The sequence below is a fragment of the Monodelphis domestica genome, chromosome 2 (genome assembly GCF_027887165.1).
Source record: "Monodelphis domestica isolate mMonDom1 chromosome 2, mMonDom1.pri, whole genome shotgun sequence".
Classification (NCBI taxonomy): domain Eukaryota; kingdom Metazoa; phylum Chordata; class Mammalia; order Didelphimorphia; family Didelphidae; genus Monodelphis; species Monodelphis domestica.
This window is the reverse complement of record NC_077228.1, coordinates 255,200,645-255,220,176: the sequence shown is the minus strand read 5'-3', so window position 1 is coordinate 255,220,176 and position 19,532 is coordinate 255,200,645. Positions and strand designations below refer to the sequence as shown.

The 19,532-nt window shown below is 38.4% G+C and overlaps 1 protein-coding gene and 1 pseudogene across 1 annotated transcript; one reads left to right on the top strand and one right to left on the bottom strand.

The window, feature by feature from the left end:
- The first annotated feature begins 409 nt into the window (after positions 1 to 409).
- Positions 410 to 1,195, top strand: LOC100012082 (histone H1.4-like). The gene has a single exon (XM_001366247.4). It carries the CDS (start codon positions 469 to 471, stop codon positions 1,135 to 1,137), a length of 669 nt encoding a protein of 222 aa, XP_001366284.2. The 5' UTR covers positions 410 to 468; the 3' UTR covers positions 1,138 to 1,195.
- A 7,509-nt stretch (positions 1,196 to 8,704) lies between these two features.
- On the bottom strand, positions 8,705 to 19,392 carry LOC100012044 (hereditary hemochromatosis protein homolog; annotated as a pseudogene).
- Between the last annotated feature and the right edge of the window lie 140 nt (positions 19,393 to 19,532).

The window sequence follows — 19,532 nt, the reverse complement described above, 5'->3', positions numbered from 1 at the left end:
TCTGGCTACAGAGAATTTGTTTTTTAGATAAATCAGAGGCCAGGCACATGAAGAATCATCTCTAAAAGGTTTTAAACTTTTTCTCTTAAGCTATTCATTAAAAATTTATAATGAAAAGAGCAACTTTGGTTTCTTGCCATTGAATTTTGCTCAAAGTTGCAAGCATTATTGAAAGCTTTAGGTATCATATTTAATATCTATTAACTAGAGGAAAGGAATATAAAATCTGAGAGTCCAGGGATGATTTTCTGACAGAAACTGGGCAATTTGGTGCAAGGAATATTTTGAGTTTGGGCTTTTTTTGATGTGTAACAAACACAATTTAGAAGCCAGAAGAGACTACTGGGGCCCACATGGCGGGCTAAGCAACGCACCAATCACAGCGCAGCCCCGCCCTATATATACCCCTAGTCGAGGCCGTTCCTTTCTAGTTCGCACAAGTCTGGTGTCTTGTGTGTCTATTTGTTCATGTTGTCTGATATGTCTGAAACAGCGCCTGCTGCTTCGGCTGAGCCCAATGCTACCGCTGTCACTGCGCCGGTCCCACCGCCTGTGGAGAAGGCGCCGACGAAGAAGGCCAAAAAAGCAGGGCGGCCTAAGGCTGTAGGTCCCCCTGTGTCAGAGCTTATAACTAACGCTGTGGCCGCATCCACTGAACGTAATGGGGTGTCCCTCGCGGCCCTCAAGAAGATCCTGGCTGCCAGCGGCTATGATGTGGAGAAGAACAACAGTCGGATCAAGTTGGGCTTGAAGAGTTTGGTGAGCAAGGGCACCTTGGTGCAGACCAAAGGCACCGGAGCTTCTGGCTCCTTCAGGCTCAACAAGAAAGTATCTCCAGGCGAAACCAAGAGCAAGGCCAAAAAGTCGCCTTCGGTTAAGGCTAAGAAGCCTGCTGCTAAGAAGCCGAAAAGAGCTCCTGGGTCGGTAACTGTCAAAAGCGTGAAAACTCCAAAAAAAGCAAAGAAGCCGGCGGTGGTAGGACCCAAGAAAGCAGCCAAGAGTCCCAAAACCAGTAAAGCCGGCAAGCCGAAGAAAGTGGTAAAGAGTCCAGCCAAGGCCAAGGCAGTTAAGCCTAAGGCTAAGGTTGCTAAATCAAAGGCTGTTAAGCCCAAGAAAGTATTGCCCAAGAAGAAATAAATTAGCTGTCAAATTCTCTTAAAGAAACCCCCCAAAGGCTCTTTTAAGAGCCACCCCCAGAATCTTTGGGAGAGCTGCTTAACACTTGTTTGGAATAAGAAACACCGGGAAAGCAGTAGGAGCACCTTTGTTTATAGCATTATTTGGATTGCTTTTTGTTGTGCCCAAAGTTTAATATCCTGACATTACCAACCTGGTCTATAGACAGGTAAATAACTTGCTTTTGTCGTGTGATGTACGGGTAATTGGAAGCAAGTCATTTGGATTCATCTTCGTTGTGAATCTTGGGTGTCTTAAAACAAAATCGCTATTAGTCAGCTCTTTCTGGTTTAACATCTGCAACTCGGCCAAATGTCCTTGAGAGTGCAGACTTTCCGAGCAAATTTAATGTTTCTTTAAAGCATAGAAATGAAAATGAAATTTGAAATTTGTTTCCACCCTATTTAGTAAGACTGAAGCCAGCGGATGTCACCGCTAGTCATTAGCCAAGAAGAGCCAGTTGCAGTTTTTTAAAAAAATATTGTTGAAGATTTGCATTTTCAGAAACATCAGGAATCTGCCTTTATTTTTCATTTACTGATCCTGGTATTGGTGTGTGCTAAGAGTTCAAGCAATTTCAAATTGAGGAAATAAGCAAAAGATTTGGTAGTGGTAGCAAAAAAATTTGGTAGTGGCATCAACACTAGTATAATCATAGCTGTAGTTGCAAGAGAGTTGAGTCACCATCTACTAGCCTAGACCCATTTTGCAAGTTAAGAACCCACATTTAATTCAAACATTTATTGAGAATGTGCTGGGGGGGAGGGAGAGAGGGAGGGAAGAGATACAGAGTTCACTTTTCTGTTTTTTAGCCAATACCAAATTTTTATTTAAATTTTCAATAATTGATAATTGTGTTTCCTTTCTACTTAGAGTTGCTTAGTATAATTTCTCTGTGTGTAGGTGAATTCACATATATTTTATATATTGGTAATTATTTGAAATGAACTTTTTCTATCTCTTGCTTAGTTTTGTTGGTAATTTGTAGAAGTATGGTGATTTGAGTTTATATTTTACTAAATTGAAGATATTTAGTTAAGGTTCTAGGGATTTCTAAATAAAATATCGTGTTATTGCAAAAAATAACATTTGTTTTCTCTTTGTGTTTATTTTGTCATTTTCTTTTTTCCATATTACTGTTTTGGCTAGCTAGCATATCTAGGTCTATGTTAAATTATAGTGGTGACTATAGACATCCTTGCTTTACCCCTGATGTTAACTGAAATATCTCTATTGTTTTCCATTACATTTAATATTAACTCTTTGTTTTAGATAGATATATTTGTCATACTATGTTGTAAGTCTGGGTTCCCTCACAAAGAATTCCTTGAATCAATTAAATCACAAGCCCATATTCCTCCTAAGAGCAATAATAAAATGAATATCTTCAAAAGTCTATACACATCTTATAAACCCCATTTGTTAATATAAAATTTGAAGTTTTTTGGGTTTGTTTTAACATGGTATATTTCATTTATAGTTTTCCTAATATTGAACTTATATTCCTGGTATAAATTCAGTGTTGTCATAGTATAAAATTTGTTTGTAATACAATATGATATATACACACATATATTATATATACACTTATGACAGGGGTTTGCAACCTGGGACACATGATCTTGCTTTAAAAGTATTTTGATTATGTCAATGTGACTGATTTCCATTTTTCAAAATTTTGTGTATTTTATTTTATGCATTTAAAAACATTCTGAGAAGGGAACCATAGGTTTCACCATAATGGCAATGAAGTCCATGACACACACAAAAAAATTAAGAAACTCTGTTCTTTAATATTTTTCTCTCTTTGTTTTATTTGTCCCTTGTTAAAATACCAAGACCACATTTATTTCGTGAAAGGATTTTGGGAGAAATCCTCTTATTCCTTTTTTTTTTTTTGCAAACACTTTATATAGTATTGGAATTGTTACTTTAATGTTTGATAAAAATTCATTTGTAAATCCAAATAGTCCTGAGTGAATTTTCCTTTGTAAGTTCCTTTATGCATATTCAGTTTTTTTTAAAGTTTGAGTTACATTCTTTTTTCTTATTCGATTATTCTAAGTATTTTATATTTCTATAAATATTCATTAACTTCATTTAACCAGTTCTGTGAGCATATTTGTCATTAGAAATTTCTAAAAAAATTTTGTTTTCCTTTTTTCTCATGAGATTAGTTTTTTTAATCTAATATCTAGTTTTAGTTATATAATCAAAGTTGTGAGATTTAAAAAGTTTGTCTTTGATTTCAGAATTCCTCTTTTGTGCTTGGTTGTTTTTAAAAAATTTGTTTCATTTTACATTTTTTAAAGTATATACTTAAAAAAATTGTTTGTTTGTTAGTTACATTAAGGTTGCAAGGTATCTTCCTTCATCCTTTCCCACCCTGCACTAGAGAAAGCATCATTTGACAACACGCCCCCCCCCCCCCCCATGTATATATATAAAACTATGCCATACACGTTTAGATTTATCAGTTTTTTCTCTGGGGACAGATGTACAGTTATTCTTCAAATAAAAATTGCAGCTGAGGAAGTCTCCAGGTGTAACGACTTTTCATGCCACTGGACCCAGGATTCCAACGCCGAGAAAGTGGGACTGTTTCTGTGCATCGACTTTTCCACTTAAATCTCCTTCATGCACAAGTGTCTTTGTGCACACTCATCTATACATCATAGATGAAAACGCACAAAGACAATCGTCATCCTCGGTTACCGAGAGACTACTACTGGACTAAAATTGCTGTTGCTGTATTGTAACAATTTTAGTTTTGCTCATTTTGTTTTTCATAATAATTTCATATAGGTCTTTCCATGATCTTTTTTTAATTAACCCACTCATCATTTAGCAGAATTCCATCACAATCATGTGCTACAACTTACTTAGCCATTGACTAATTGATAGATATTTCCCATTTTCTAGTTCTTTGCCACCATAAAGAGAATTGCTATACATATTTTAGAACATATAGATTTTTTTTTCTCTTTCCTTGATCACTTTGGGAAATAGACCTAGTATAAGGATTATACACAGTTTTATAACTCTTTGGGCATAGTTCCAGATTGCTCTCCACAATGGTTCCATTGGTTCACAGTTTCACCAAAGTATGTGCTCTTTTGTTTATGAGACTGTTTAAGGATAAAACTTCCCTCTTAAGAACCCTTACTTTGCATTTAAAAATTTCCTCATTATTGTTATTTTATTTGATGAAATAATTAGCTTCCATTTACATTTGCCAGCAGATATAATAGACAGAGTGCTAGACCTGGAATGAGGAAGACTTCATTTGAAATACAGGATCACACTTACTAACTATACTATTTTCTGTTCCTATTAATTAATCTACAGAGCTCTATAGAATTCAATTCTTCTGCAATTCTTTCCAGGTTCTCAACTTTATTTTTTCTAGTAGGATTCTTCTAGCTCTGAAAAGGGTATATGATAAAGTCCTCAGTTGTTATATATCTGTTATCCATTTCTCCCTCCTAAGAGGGGACAATTGTCCTTATGTCTTTTAATAATTTCAGCAGTGAGGAAGAGGATAATTCTTTCCCCTATCCTACCTGGGAAAAAGAAAATAAGCATTTATTTAGTATTTACTATGTACTAGGCACTGTTAAGTGCTTCTGCAAATATTATCTCATTTGATCTTCCCAACAACAAGGCAAACAGAGCTTAAATGACTTGCCTAGTCATACAGTTAGCAAGTATTTGAGGTCAGATTTGATTTTGCGTCTTTCATATTTTTAGGGCCAGCACTCTAGTACTCAGTACCCCCAACTGTCTCAGTGGTGTCTTGTAGCAGAGCAACTTGTCCACTAGGAAACATCATGCTCAACAGAGTAAATCGAGGAAGTCTAGAAGAAGAATTAAATTGAGTTATGGAGAGGAGTAAGCTCAGGGAATTTAGCACAGTTAGAAAACTGAAAATGAGAAATGTATGGATGCCATGGGAAGAGAAGTAGGACTCTGTAGTAATTGAATTGTGAATTGCTTTGGCCATGTATATGCTTCTCTATATTTTATGTATTTGTCCATTCTTCTCACTGCTGCTCTCCTTTTGGGAGAGTGCACCCCAGGTTAGTAGGGGAGAGGTTTTATAGCTACTACTCGTCTCAGGCCATTTTAGTAAAGGCCTTTTCTTAGCCCCAATTCTATCCTCTAGCTGACTATTAAAAATAAATGAATCAGTGGAGATTTGTGAGATTAGGAGTGTGGTTCCACAGAGCCCTTTGAATCAAGGGTTGTAATTTTCTGGAGGACTCCACCCTACAAATGAAAGTTCAAGGGGGTAAGTCCAAAGTGGATACCATTAAATATATCATCTTCTAAAGACTTTCTTGTTTCCTTTGCAAACTCCCAAAGTTAGAAATGTGATTTTTAAAAGATCTATAGGATTTAACTAGACAGCTAGTTCTTTATTCTACCTTATACCCCTCTCAAGAAATGCATATTGAATTTTGATGGCAGTGGTGAAGAAGGGATAGACAAAATAATGGTGATAACACAGGGAACTTCAACAAACAGCCCTCAAACTTCTGCAGCTTCTTCTTGCCTGTATTCCCCCTTGATTTTGGTTTGGGGTTTATATATAAGGAAATAGGGGAATGGGAGGGGGGAAGTTTTTTCCCTAAAATAACATATCTGGAATCCTAGCCTTTCTGTATTTTTTTTTCTACTTCAGCTGTATTGTTCTCAGTCTTTCCATTTTGCTACATTACATTTGGGCAGAAATATACAATTGTTTTTAGTAATTATAAGAAATTCCAGTGTTCAAATTACATTTGAGTCATATTCATTTGAGAAAAATCACAAATATATTTTCACATTATTCAGTTTGGCACAAATTTATTTATAAAAATTAATTAATTAAGAATATTTTTCCATGTTTCCATGATTTACATGCTCTTTCCCTCTCTGCTTCCCCTCCCTGAGCTGATGAGCAATTTCACTGGGTTATGCATGTATCATTGTTCAAAATCTGTTTCTATATTATTAATATTTGCAATAGAGTGACCATTTAAGGTCAGAATCCTAATCATAAAGCCCTCTACCATGTGATCAATCATATGTTTTTCTTCTGCATTTCTACTCCCACAGTTCTTTCTTTGGATGTGGTTAGCCTTCTTTCTCATAAGTCCCTCCGGATTGTCCTGGATCATCACATTGCTACTTGGCACAAATTTAAAGCACTTAAAAAAGTTTACAGCTCTTTCCAAATCTTTCTTTTTGTAGTCAGTCTTCTTTTCTAGTCCTGCTTCTAGACCATCAGGAAATAAATGGAATGGTAGAACCCCCTAGTAGTATGCATAGAATCTACAAAATCCAGAATTAAATAGTAGGAATTTGTTGGTTTGTCTTATCAAAAGATATTGAAGACCAGAACCCATTAGAGATTAACCAATTCATTAAATTTCTAACATTTAAGGGAACAAACAATTCCTTTTTTAAAAATTATATGTCCATTACACAACTTTCACCTAAAAAATTTAGGTTTCCACATAGCCTTAATCATAAAGAGGGAGTGTCCATTGCAAATGACCAGTATGAGTTACTTCAACTTCAACAAAAATTTAACTAGCTACTAGTGTGCAAGGCACTGTGCTAAGTGCTTTTGATACAGACATAAACAAAATACAGTCTCCCTCAAGGAGTTTACATTCTTAACAAGGGAATGGAAGATGTATACAGTAAATACAAAACATATAAAAATAATTTCAAGGTGAAAATATACAACTAGATGAATCAGGAAAGGGTTTATATATAAGGTGATATATATAAATGAGCTTGATTGGATATTAAGACCTATTTGATGCAGAATTGATGAGGGAGTGCATTCTAGATATGGGGGCACAACCTGTGTGAAGGCACCTGGGTGGCAGCATGATGCCACGTACATTTATTTACCTGATCCATTTGACTGGAATGTAGAGAGTCTGAAGGAATGAAATATGGAAGATGAGATATAATAAGTGAGAATCATTTGTGAAGGCAAATTAATAAGTGATCAGCTCTTTTGAGATTGAATAGATTCCCCAGAAACTTACTGTTTAGTGCCAAACACAATGGCAACTCTATCAAGGTTCAGAAACTCAAAGAAACAGATGTATTACCATATTAACTTCAATTCTCAGGTTTAAATCTAAGCAACATCCTACATGTATCTTTAGGTACCTGCCATCGAGGAATAATATGAAGTCCAACATTGTTCAGAAGAGATTCTGAAACTCACTCAGAGTCTGAATTCTTTGATGTCCATAAAGAATGTAGAAGGTGTTAGGATGGGGGTGATGGGTACATGGCATGGGTACATTTCAGGGCTTTTCCCACTGGGATTATAGAAGGGAAACTGGCAGTTGAGGATCAGCAGAATATCTGACTCTTACTATTTCTCGTTCAGCTGGGTCAAATTACTGAAAAGAAATGCATCATAGGAAAAGAGTTTGAGATTCTTCCTATTATTTTCAATATTATGACCCCTGTCTTCATCCTACAATCACTCCAGGTCTACATAGCAGCTCTCTTAAATCCGGTAAAGTGATGGCTTTGGAGAGTTAATTTGGTATGTGAGATGATCTCTAATGAAATTGCAATTAAGGAAGTTAGGAGATTACTGCAGTAATCCACATACACAGCGATGTGACCCTGGTGGTGGCAGTGGGAATGGAGGAAAATAATTTAAGTTTAGAGACATTAGAAAGAAAAAATTATAAGACTAGGCAACAAATTGGATAGATAAAGGAGAGTGAGAAGGCAAAGATGACTCCAGTTAGTGAGCCTGAGTTACTATGAAAATGTTGGTGCCATTGGAAAAAAATAGAAAAATGAATTAAAGAAGTGTTAGATATCTTAAATCTGAGTTCATATTGCAATACCTAGAGAAATATCCTCTAAGCATTTAGAGATTCCAGATAGCATATCAATGGTCAAGGATAGAAATATAGATTTGGCCTCAGCATAGAGGTGATAATGCTATAAGAGAAAATGGGCTACCTAAGCATGGGCTACAATGCATAAAGTATTATTAGAAGGCTAATAGAAAAAAGAACTTAGTAGACTTGAAAAACTTATTTTGAACAGTACCTTGCACCTTCTTGTGAAACACTTCTTGCCCCCAACCTATGATAAGGTAGTTAGGTGGACTATAGTTGGTAGAGCAGAGAGCTTAGAGTTAGGAAGATTTGAATTCCAATCTAGTCTTAGAAACTTACTAGCTATACGATCCTGTGCAAGTCACTTACCTCTGTTAACCTTAGTTTGCTCATCTGTAAAATGGGGATTTTACAAAAATAGAACCCATTTCACAGGATTGTTATCAGGATCAAATGAGACAATAACTTTAAAGGGCTTAGAATAGTGCCTGTCACATAGTAAGCACTATATAAATTTTATCTATTATTACTTATTATTGTTATATAATAGATAATAGATAAGTACTGATTGTAATTTCCCTCTCCCCTCAGAAGAATAAGTTCTAAAATCTGTTCAGGAAAAAAAAAAAGGTGATACGTGGTATCTTTCCTTGGGCTCACTCTCCTTTATTCTGGATATAGTTCCTTCTCAGTCCTCCTATGGAGAGAAGAAACCTTATGATGAAGGATAGGGAAATGAGAATTATAGTTAATTCTTTCCTTAATTTTAACCTAATTTTCCTATTTTGGGTTCTTTGGCCCTAAAGGCCATCACCATATTCAATTTCTGCTGGAAACACATTTTCCTTCTCAGTTTTGGGCAAATGTCCTGGGAAATCCTATGGAAAGCTAGGAAGGATGATGTTGGAGGGGTATATGGCCCCACCCAGACTCATCTCCAGGGACAAGCTGCTTAGACCAAGGGACAAAGTGGTAGGGGACTCGGGGAATGGTCAGTTGCAAAGTAATTTACCTATTACATATGTACAAAGTAATTTACACATTACAAATGTACAAAGAATTGCTTGGGATAGAAAAAGGAAAAAAATAGTAGTTTGTACTTTTGAGGAGCTCACATTCTATTAGGATGAGATAGCATAGGAGATTTCAGCTGCAAATTAGATAAAAAGTCCCTCTAGTCCTTAGGGAGGAGGGGCAAAGCTGATGATAATGCATATTATTTAGTGCCATTTCCATTGATAAATCATGCTCATTTCTGATGTTGAAACCATCTGACAATTCTAAGTATGTCTTAGGTAATCACCTGGGCAAAATTCTCTTTTCTCTTTTCTACTTACTTGACACCTTCCTTTTGTTCCAGATGATGACAACTAGGGTAATGATGATGCTAACAATGATCCCAATGGTAATCCCAGTAGCCAAGGTGACAAACAGTGGATGATGTTCTGAAACAGGATAGGGAGATTAGGGGTCCATGGGTCCATGATTCCACCAGTCATACACCCACCAAAGAAGAATCCCTAGAATTCTTCTGGGTCCTACAGCCCAGACAAATAATCTCTTTTTTCCTCATATAGAAAGATTCCCTTTTTTCTGCATTTTTCATCCTGGTCCATACCCCAAGTCATAATGAGGGGCTGGTCTAGTCCCGGGTGCTCTACTTGGCAGGCATATCTCCATTCTTCTCCTGGAGTAATAGCCACAGTCATTCAGATCTGGAAGGTTCCATCTCCACTAGGATGAATGTCTCCAAGCTCAGTCCCTTGGGTCACTTGCTTTCCATCCCACAACCAGCTCAGTGTGATGTTCACTGGGGAGAAGTTTTGAGCTTGGCATCTCAGGGTGGTAACTCCTTCATCAGTGACGTGTTGGGTTACTCTCACCAAACGGGGGCACTGAAAGGAAAAGGTTAGGAACTTCTTTCCATGGGTTTCTAGTGAGGCTGAAACTTTCAGTTCACCTCATCCCAGTGACTGGTATGAGAGAGAGAGAAAAAGAGAGAGAGAGAGAGAGAGAGAGAGAGAGAGAGAGAGAGAGAGAGAGAGAGGTTTCAAACATACAAATCTCCAAATAGCAGATTTTTAAAAAATCACCAAGTGTCAGTCCTTTAGAGTTGTATAAACTTTATCCTACAGGAAATTTGTCATATAGGTTGACATAGGCCTACCAGTGGGAGTATTTTGTACTTTGCAAACATTATACCTTTTTTATTCAGGATTTCACTTTCAATCTTCAAGTATCTCTGTAGCTGCTTAGGGCAGTCCCTTTCTAGGTAAGCTCTATGTTGCTTTGCCCAGATCTTGTTCATCTCCCATTCCTGCTTTGTGGCCTGGGCTTCAGGCTGAAGTGCTGTCCAGTTCATTGTATCTGGATGAAAGGTGAGATAGTCTTGACCATCATAGCCATATTTCCAGAAACCTCTGGTTCTGTTGTCTTCCACCAGAAATTCACAGCCAAGGATGACCTGTAATATGTGAGACCCTAACAATCCCCAACCCCCAGAGCAGTTATCAAAGATGTTGGGTTCTATTGTAAATGTCTCTCTAAGCTTAAAAAATTTCATATCAGATATGTATGTATACATGTGTATATATATGTATGCATCTATACACACAGATCAGATATATGCATATACATATACATGTATATAAACAGATAACATGTTCCAAGGAGAGCCTTTACATTCACACCAGGTATCAATACTGCAAAGCGATTCCTTTGCTTGATGACAAAAAAAAGTATTAATATACCAAAATCACTAATGTAAAACAATTCAAAACAAATGCCTTAATAATAAAGGATCAAAACAGCATTTTCTCTCATTTAAAATAGAGAACCTCATTGAGAGAGAGGATAGAATCATGGAAGAGGAACTTAGTTTGTCCTCTTCTATTTTTTTTTCCTTTTTTTAGTGTAAATAATCCAATACTTTTCAAATTCCCAAATCTCTTTTTCCTATGCAAAATTGAAAAGGATGGCCCTGAGGAGGGGGAATGGGGAAAACCTTATAGTTGAACCCCATTCCTATTCTGGAATTTTTTTGGGGGGCTATGTCCTTATTAGGGTTAATGAAAAAGCCATATGTTGTTTTCTGTATATTATTTCCTTATGTTGTTTCCTGTCTGCTCCATTTCATAATTAATTTTAAGTTTTACCTTTCTTGGTTGCCTAGAAGATGGAGGTTTTCAAAGAAAACTGGGCTTTAAGAATAAGTCTTATTGTTCAGTTACTAACATTTTTTAAAGGAAAGATTACTCTGTCCTTGACATATTTAAAGTATATAGAGTGGCTATGATACCTTGGAAGTAGGACACATTTCTCTGATCTGTAAATGGTACAGTTTTCAGTTCTTTCTCATGTTTTCACTCATGTGATCCTAGACAATTTTATTTTACCTTTCCAGGTCTCAGTTTACTCATTTATAAATTGTACCATATGCTCTTTAAGAACTCTTCCAAAATTCTAATGTTTTATGATTCTTGTCTACCCTTCCCAATTTGGGACAGCAACCTGTAGACCAGAATTCCAAAGATCTTTTCTTCTCCTGCCCTTCTGAGGAGTCCTAATTGGAAATGAATGAGTACAAACTCATTTAAATCACTATATCTTACCAGCCCTAGACCATGCTTCATATTTAATTCAACTATCCATCTTGGACATAGAATCACTATTCTCTTCCCAAATCTTGCTTTGGGAATAGTAATCAAATTAATATTATTATCAGGAGCATCTAGGCGTCTCAGTGAATTGAGAGCCAGGTCAAGAGATGGGAAATCCTGGTTTCAATTCTGGTCTCAGACACTTCTTAGCTCTGTGACCCCAGGTAATCCACTTAACCACATTTCCTAGCCCTTGCTGTTCTGCTTTGGAACCAATACATCATATTTATTCTATGATGGAAGGTAAGGGTTTAAAAAATATATATATAATACTTCCCTTCCCGACTACCATTCCCCTATATGTGTTGTCTCTCCTTATTAGAATTCCTTGAGGACAGGGATTTTCTCAGATTTATATTTATATTTATATCCCTAGCACTAGAAAAGATGTGGCACATCATAGGACTTAATAAATGCTCATTCATTCATTCATTCATTCATTCATTCTATATATAGTATTTGGAAGTCCTTTGGTAGAATATAGTAGGAAAATCTTTAACCCCAGGATAACATTCCCCATAATTCTTTTTCATCTCCCAGTGTCCCTTTTCCTGTGTCCTCCCGTTTGTGTGGTTACATGATTGTTTATAACTTTCTGTGGCTCCATCCTCTTCCTCTTCTTCTTTGAGATCTCTGTCAAGTTAGGCAGGTTTTACTCTACTTTTTTATTTTAATAAATCATATAAATATAATACTTGAGTTATTATATATTAATTTTAATCCTCACAGTGGCACAGTGGATGGAGTGGCAGATCAGGAGCTAAGAAGGCTATTTTCTGAGTTCAAATCAGGCCTTGGATACACTCTACTCTCTTTGCCAAGAAAACCTCAAAAAAGGGTCATAAAAAGTTAGCCATGGTTGAAAAACAATGAAATAACAAATAAAAAACTCTTTGTGCTTGTGTCAGCAGCTTGAAGTCAATAAAAAGGTCACTAATAATTATGACTACTCTGTTAATCGAGGGATGTAAATGGCATTATTCTGCCACCTACTATAGCTCCAAATTGGTACCAGGGATACTGAAATAACAAGTTATGCCACTGATAAATACTTCACTTCAGATACTTACCCTGACCTTGGCTGTGATTGTCCATTATAGTCCAAAGGTCGATAATGAACATATGATCCCATCCCTTCAGGCTTTGAGTCAGTCTCACCCAGAACTCATCTTCTTCCTTCGTTAGCCATGGGCCCCAGGATTTTGCCTTTCAGCTCTCATGATCACAGAATACAAATAAGTGCTCATCCACATAGCCAAGGGTCATAAATGAAGGGAGTCCCAAGTCAGGATGTGATGCCCCATGAAGAGATATCGAAGAGAATGAGTCCCTGAAGATGACAAAAACACTGATGCAGGCATTTAGCAGGGAAGGAAGGAACATACCAGTGCTGAATTAACTTCATTTCATATTCTTTAACCAGTGGGAAATCAATCTATAAATGTCAACTGCTACTAAGTGGAATTCACTGGGACAATTTGAAGTAATGACTTCTTTCCAGAAACTACACATTCTAGTTTGGGCATAAAGATGAAACAGTTTAGGATAGGGAAAGGAAGGAAGGAAAGAGACTTATATACTCAGAATCACTGTTACAACTCTTTCAAAATGTTGTGTGACTTTGGACAAGTCCTTTAATTTCTCTAGCTCTCACTTTCCTCATATGTAAAATGAGGGACTAAGACAAGGTTGCCTGTAAAGACCATTCTACTCCAAATTAATGATCCTTTGCTTATGAAAAAGATCAGAGGGTTTTTTGCTTTTCCAGGATCAACTAAAATATTATTAAAGCACTATGAAAATTTAATTTAAAATTATTATTAGTAAAATGATTAGGGCAGTGCTAGGAGAACAGAGTTAAGAAGGAAACAGTGATAGTTGAAGGATCCAGGCTAAGTAGGGAGAAGGAGGAAAATCAAATAGGAAAGGAGAGTTTAAAGGAGTATTAGATCTCTTTCTCCTAGCCTCTCATGGCTCTTTGGAGAAAAGAGGTGGGAGTGAGAGAGAGTATGGAGATAGAATTGAACCACTTCTTCACTCCTGTCTTTTTCCCATTGACCCACGCCATCTGCTAATCACTACCCTTAGACTCACAAGATGGTCCCTCCTGAAGGACCACTGCCCTTAGGAGGGGCAAGAGAAGAGCCAATTGAGCTAGTGTCCTCATTGCAACCCTGAGCCTGCTGGATATTTCCAAGTCACAGGAATGCCCCTTTCTTTGCCTTTCCTGCAAAGCTGCCCCCCAAATCCTAGTTTATGTGGCCTAATCTGAGAGGCCTAAAGTGTTTTATTCCAAGAGTAGGAGTACATTCCTTTTCAGAATGTCCCCCACCTTATATTTTGTTGAAATGGTCTGTACACTGAAGAAGATGGACTTTTTGTCCTGCCCCCAGAGGAAAACACAGGAGCTATGTGTTTTATATACTATTGAACTTTGCCTGGCTTATCTTTGTGCTCTCTCTTGTGACCAACAGTACACATTTCTAAAGGCATTGACCAAAGCCTAGAACAAACACACACAGTGTGGATGAATAGGTATAAATGAAGCACATGGCCAGCATGTTTATTTGCAGGGAGCTGACAACTCTTTATAGGGAAAAGAGTAGGATGGGTCAAGGCAAACATCCTCAGGCAAAGCAGAAGAACCAGAAGTTAAGGCACTCCAGAATTAATTAATTAATTAATTAATTCAGCAAATACTCATTGATTACCTACAGATTTTTCACATTGGTAAAGTGAAGGGACTTTAAATAGGAGTTTTCTATGTTTCCTTCCAGTTCCAATATTAATGGATACTAGCATTTAGATTTGATTAATATTTTCTAGCCTCATAGTTCTTAACTTGGGGTCCACAGTCCATGGATCAAATTTTAAGGCTTCTCTGAACTGGGATGGGGGAAAAAAGTTGATGTCTTCATGAAAATAATCTCTGACTGAAATTTGACATTTCCTTCAATTTTGAATGCAGGTAACAAAACATTATACTATGGAGGGGTCCATTAGCTTTACAGAATTGTTAAAGGAACCTGTGCCCCCCCAAAGGTTAAGAACTCCCTAAGAACTAACTTAAGAGGTTAACCTCTTCATTATGCAGATCAGGAAAAACTCTCAAAAGGTGGCATTTTGCCCACAGTCTTTTGAGCAGTCAAAATTACTACTAGAACAAATTTAGTTGAGGAGTAGGGGTGAGCCTGTAAAGTTGGCTCAAATGATAGTCCCTTGGCAGTTGCAATCATACCGGCACAGGGCAGTTTGATTCCTATAAAGTTCTGGTAGAGACACAAGAGATTGTGAAGCTTAATGGCAATAGACTCCAAACTGAATACAAATATTGAATACCCTATCAAGCAGCTACCCAACTGAGAATTGTACCACATGATGGAAATAGTTAGGTGGAAAAATGGGTAGAGCGCCAGACCTGGAGTCAGGAAGATTCATCTACCTGAGTTCAAATATGTCCTCAGACATTTATTAGCTCTGTGACTTTGGGTAAGTCTCTGTTCCTTTTCTATAAAATTAGCTTCAGAAGAAAATGGCAAATCATTCCAGTATATTTTCCATGAGAACCTCAAATGAGGCTAGGAGGATTTGGACATGATTGAAATGACTAAACAATAATCACATCATGGATAAAGGATAGTTCCTGACACAAAGAAAGGCTTTGCTTTAATCTTACCAAGTATATTCCAAAATCTGGGGGCTCAGAACTGACTACAGGTGAAGCTCTGTTGAATAGTTTTGCCACTAAATAGCTTTAAATGCATCAAGTAGTAAGTATAACCTCCTTTCTTGATTTAAATAGTAACCTTGAATATATATAGTGGTAGTTTCTCAGTGACCGAGAATGACTATTGTCTTTGTGCATTTTCATCTATGGTGTACCCTCATGTGGCTTTGGAGTCCAAAGATTGAGGCGCAGAGTTTGTGGCACATGGGGCATGGAACACCAGTTGTTATGGGAGGTGCGGTTGTGGCCTGGTGTCGGCGTTGACGTCGCTCATCTTCAAAGGTGGTGGGGGCATGGTTAATGTAGGCTCGCCAGCTGCTTCTGTCAGAGGCAGCGAGTTCTAGTTGCTTTGGTGTAATGCCAGCCCACTTCAAGCTTGACTTTAGCTGATCCTTGAATCTTTTCTTTGGTCGGCCTTGTTTCCTGAGTCCAGCTGACAGTTCACCATAGAATACCTGTCTTGGTATTCGCTGTGGGTCCATGCAGATGACGTGTCCAGACCATCGTAGCTGGGTTTTGAGGACTATTACTTCGATGCTGGTGGAGTTGGCTCTGTCAAGGACTTCCTGGTTGGTGATTCGGTCCTTCCATCAGATCCTCATGATTAACTGGAGAGAGCGATGTTGGAATTGCTCCAACTGCTTCATGTGCTTCCGGTACAGTGTCCATGTCTCGCAACCATACAGGAGCGAGCTGAGGACCACTGCATTGTACACTTTGAGCTTCGTCGCAGTGCTTACACCGCTGTGTTGGAAGACTTTGGAGAGCAGCCGCCCGAGTGCCTGGCTGGCCTTTTGGATCCTGGCATTAATCTTGCGGTCTAGGGACCCGTCGTTGGCGATGGTGCTGCCCAGGTACTTGAAAGTGTTGACGTTAGAAAGCTGCTTGCCATTGATAGTTATGCATGGCTGGTTAGTTGGCCTCCCTGGTGCAGGTTGGAACAGCACCTCTGTTTTGCTGAGGCTGATAGTCAGGCCAACAGTTTTGTTGCTGTAGAGAACCTGTCCACAATGGTTTGAAGATGATTTTCTTGGTGGGCCATGAGAGCATAGTCATCTGCAAAGAGAGCTTCCAGGCTGAGTCTCTCTGTTGTCTTTGTTTTTGCAGTCAGGCGGCGAAGGTCGAATAGTGAGCCATCCAGTCGGTATTTGATGTAGACGCCCAGGTCTAGATCCATCACAGCATGTCATAATACTTGGGTGAAAAATAGGTTGAATAGTACTGGAGCGAGGACACAGACTTGTTTCACGCCATTGGAGATGTTGAAGTGATCGGAAGTCTCTCCACCAGATAGGACTTCCCCTGTCATGTTGATATGAAAGAGCTGGATCAGTTTGAAGAATTTTGCTGGGCAGCCAAGCTTGCTGAGGATCACCCACAATGCGTTCCTGTTCACTGTGTCCAACGCCTTTGTTAGGTCCATGAAGACAATGTAGAGACTCAGGTTCTGCTCAAGGCATTTTTCCTGCATTTGCCTCCCTGTGAAGACCATGTCGATGGTGCTGAGATCTGGTCGGAAGCCACATGGTGATTCAGGCAGGTTCTGCTCTGAAACAGATGACAAGAGTCTATTGAGTATAACACGAGCGAGGATCTTTCCAGCAGTGGAGAGTAGTGAGATGCCTCTGTAGTTGTCACAGGCTGCTCATGAGCCTTTGTTCTTGTATAGGGCTACGATGGAGGCATCTCTGAGTTCTGGGGGCATGTCTTCCTCTTCCCATATGCTGGTCAGCACTATATGGAATGCCTGGAGCGCCTTTTGGGATCCCGCCTTTACAGGGTGCCTTGTCTGCACTCATTTGTTTAATGGCTTATGTCCTCTGATGCCTGATCCATTGCTTTTCCTATTATACTAGCTCTGTGTTTATAGCATACAGCAATAACTACATTGTATATGCCACTTTCCCATACCCTCCCATACCAAAAGATTCTACTAGTAGACATATATCTCCAAGTCATACACAGAAAGTCCCATATGTACCTACTCATAATAAAACCATTTGTGGTAGCAAAGAACTGGAAGCACAGTTGATGCCTATAGATTATGGTCCAGGCATTTCAGTCATATCCTACTCTTCTTGACTCCACCTGGGATTTTTTTGGCAGAGATACTGGAGTGGTTTGTCATTTTATAGATGAGAAAACTGAGATAAATTGGGTTAAGTGACTTTCCCTAGGTGACAGAGTTAGTGGCTGAGGATTTGAACTCGGCTCCTCTTAATTCCACTATGTCATCTAGCTATATTAATATTAAAATATGCATTACAAATATTATATCGATTAACTACTCTAAATAAGAAAGAAAAATAAGACATTAATGATAGTAATTGTAAGGAGAAAAATAATAAATTCATAATACAATATGAGGTGTAATGGATAGAACGCTCAACTAAAATTTGCTATCCACAGAGTAAGTGAGCTGCCCTCAATGGAGCAGCATGGTGCCTTGCAGGAGTCAGCAAGCACCAGGCAAATCAAACCTCTACCACTTTGACACTCTCTCACCTCAGATCCTAATCAGTGATAATAAACTTTTTAGAGACTGTGTGCCTTGCCTGGCCTGGAGATCTTGTGATGTTCCCCACCTATCCACTGAGTGCCAGGCATGCATAGAGGGGAAAGAGGAAGCACTCCCATTGGGCTGCTGGGCAGAGGGGCAGGTGAAGTGAGGATTGTCCTCATCAAGTATAGAAAAGGGGAGAAGAGCCCCCCCCCCCCAGCACTCTGTTCCCCTCCAGCTCTACCACCTTGTGGGCTGCTGGGCAGAGGGGCAGGGGATGTGAAAAAATGTCATCAGGCATGGTGGAGAGGGGGAGGGGAGTAGTTCCACCTCAGTCGCTCTACCTTTGTAGTCATAAACTGGGTGTGGGTTGTGGTTGAGTGCATTCTTCATGCCATAGATTCACCTGATGGAACCAGCTCAGGTCCTAGAATCTAATAGCCTTTCAAATAGTAGTGGTTCCAGCCCCATGCCCACCACCATCATTTTAGAAAGCAATATTTGTGGAGCTGTAGCTTGGTAACTGCTCTTGCTGGTGCTACCACCACAGAAATTTCTTATTGCTAAAGTTCTTGGCATTATTTGATTTGATCAGTGGAAATAACACTAATAACTCCATGACCAATTTTCTTTTTGTCGTTTATTGTTTTATTTTATTGTAAAAACCATGAGACTTTACATCTGTAAACACTTTGCGAACAAGGAATTGTCTTTAGTTTTCCGTGTGAATCCCTAGGGTTTATAAGGTACAGTGCTTTTTACTAAGTCCTTAATAAAAGTTTCATTCTTCATTCATTCATAAATGCATTCCGGAAGAACTGATTTGGAATCTCCCTAGTGACTCTGAACAAGTCATTTAACCTCTTTATCTTAGTTTTATAATTTGTAAAAATTGAGAGAATATTATTACCCTCAGGATTGTTATTAGTGTCAAATTAGATAAGAAGTATGAAGAACCTTGTAGCTAGTAGGTTCTATATAAATGCGAGAGGCAGTTAGGTACAGCGAACTAGAGTGATGGGCCTGCAATCAAGACTAATCTATGAATGGAATTTTTCATGTACATACCAGAATGTCATATAGAATTTAGACCTGGGAAGGATTTTAGACTTCTAGTTTGATTATCTAAATTTTATAGGTGAGGAAGCAGGTGCAAATGAAAACTATCTCCGTTTTATAAGTAGTATTTGGGAATTCAGGTACTTACTCTGACATCGCTGCATTTAACAAAATTTCAACTGAGCTTATCAAATTTTGCCCAAGTTTCTGAGGACAATAATTTTGGGGGTTGAGCCAGTTTTTGTTCTAATTCAGCAAACAAATTTTGTAAGGACATAAGAGCGTACAAAGCTTTTCTGCATTTGTGGAAACTAGTCTAAAGACTCCTGTGAAAGCAAAAGCAGCCAACGTATTTGAAATTGCACCATGGAACTTCAGTTCCCGGTTCACTTTCTTCATTCACGATTCCCGCCCTGCCCCGCAAAAAGGACAAAGAAGCTTTCTCCTAAGGTAGCCGGGAAAAACCGACCAATCAGACCGGAGAACCAGCTCCAAAACTTGAGGTCAAAGCAATCATTAACTGGACTAGCCCAAGGTAA

What these genes read in the sequence shown, in the direction of transcription:
- LOC100012082 (XM_001366247.4), top strand. Translation starts at nt 469, where the DNA reads ATGTTGTCTGATATGTCTGAAACAGCGCCTGCTGCTTCGGCTGAGCCC.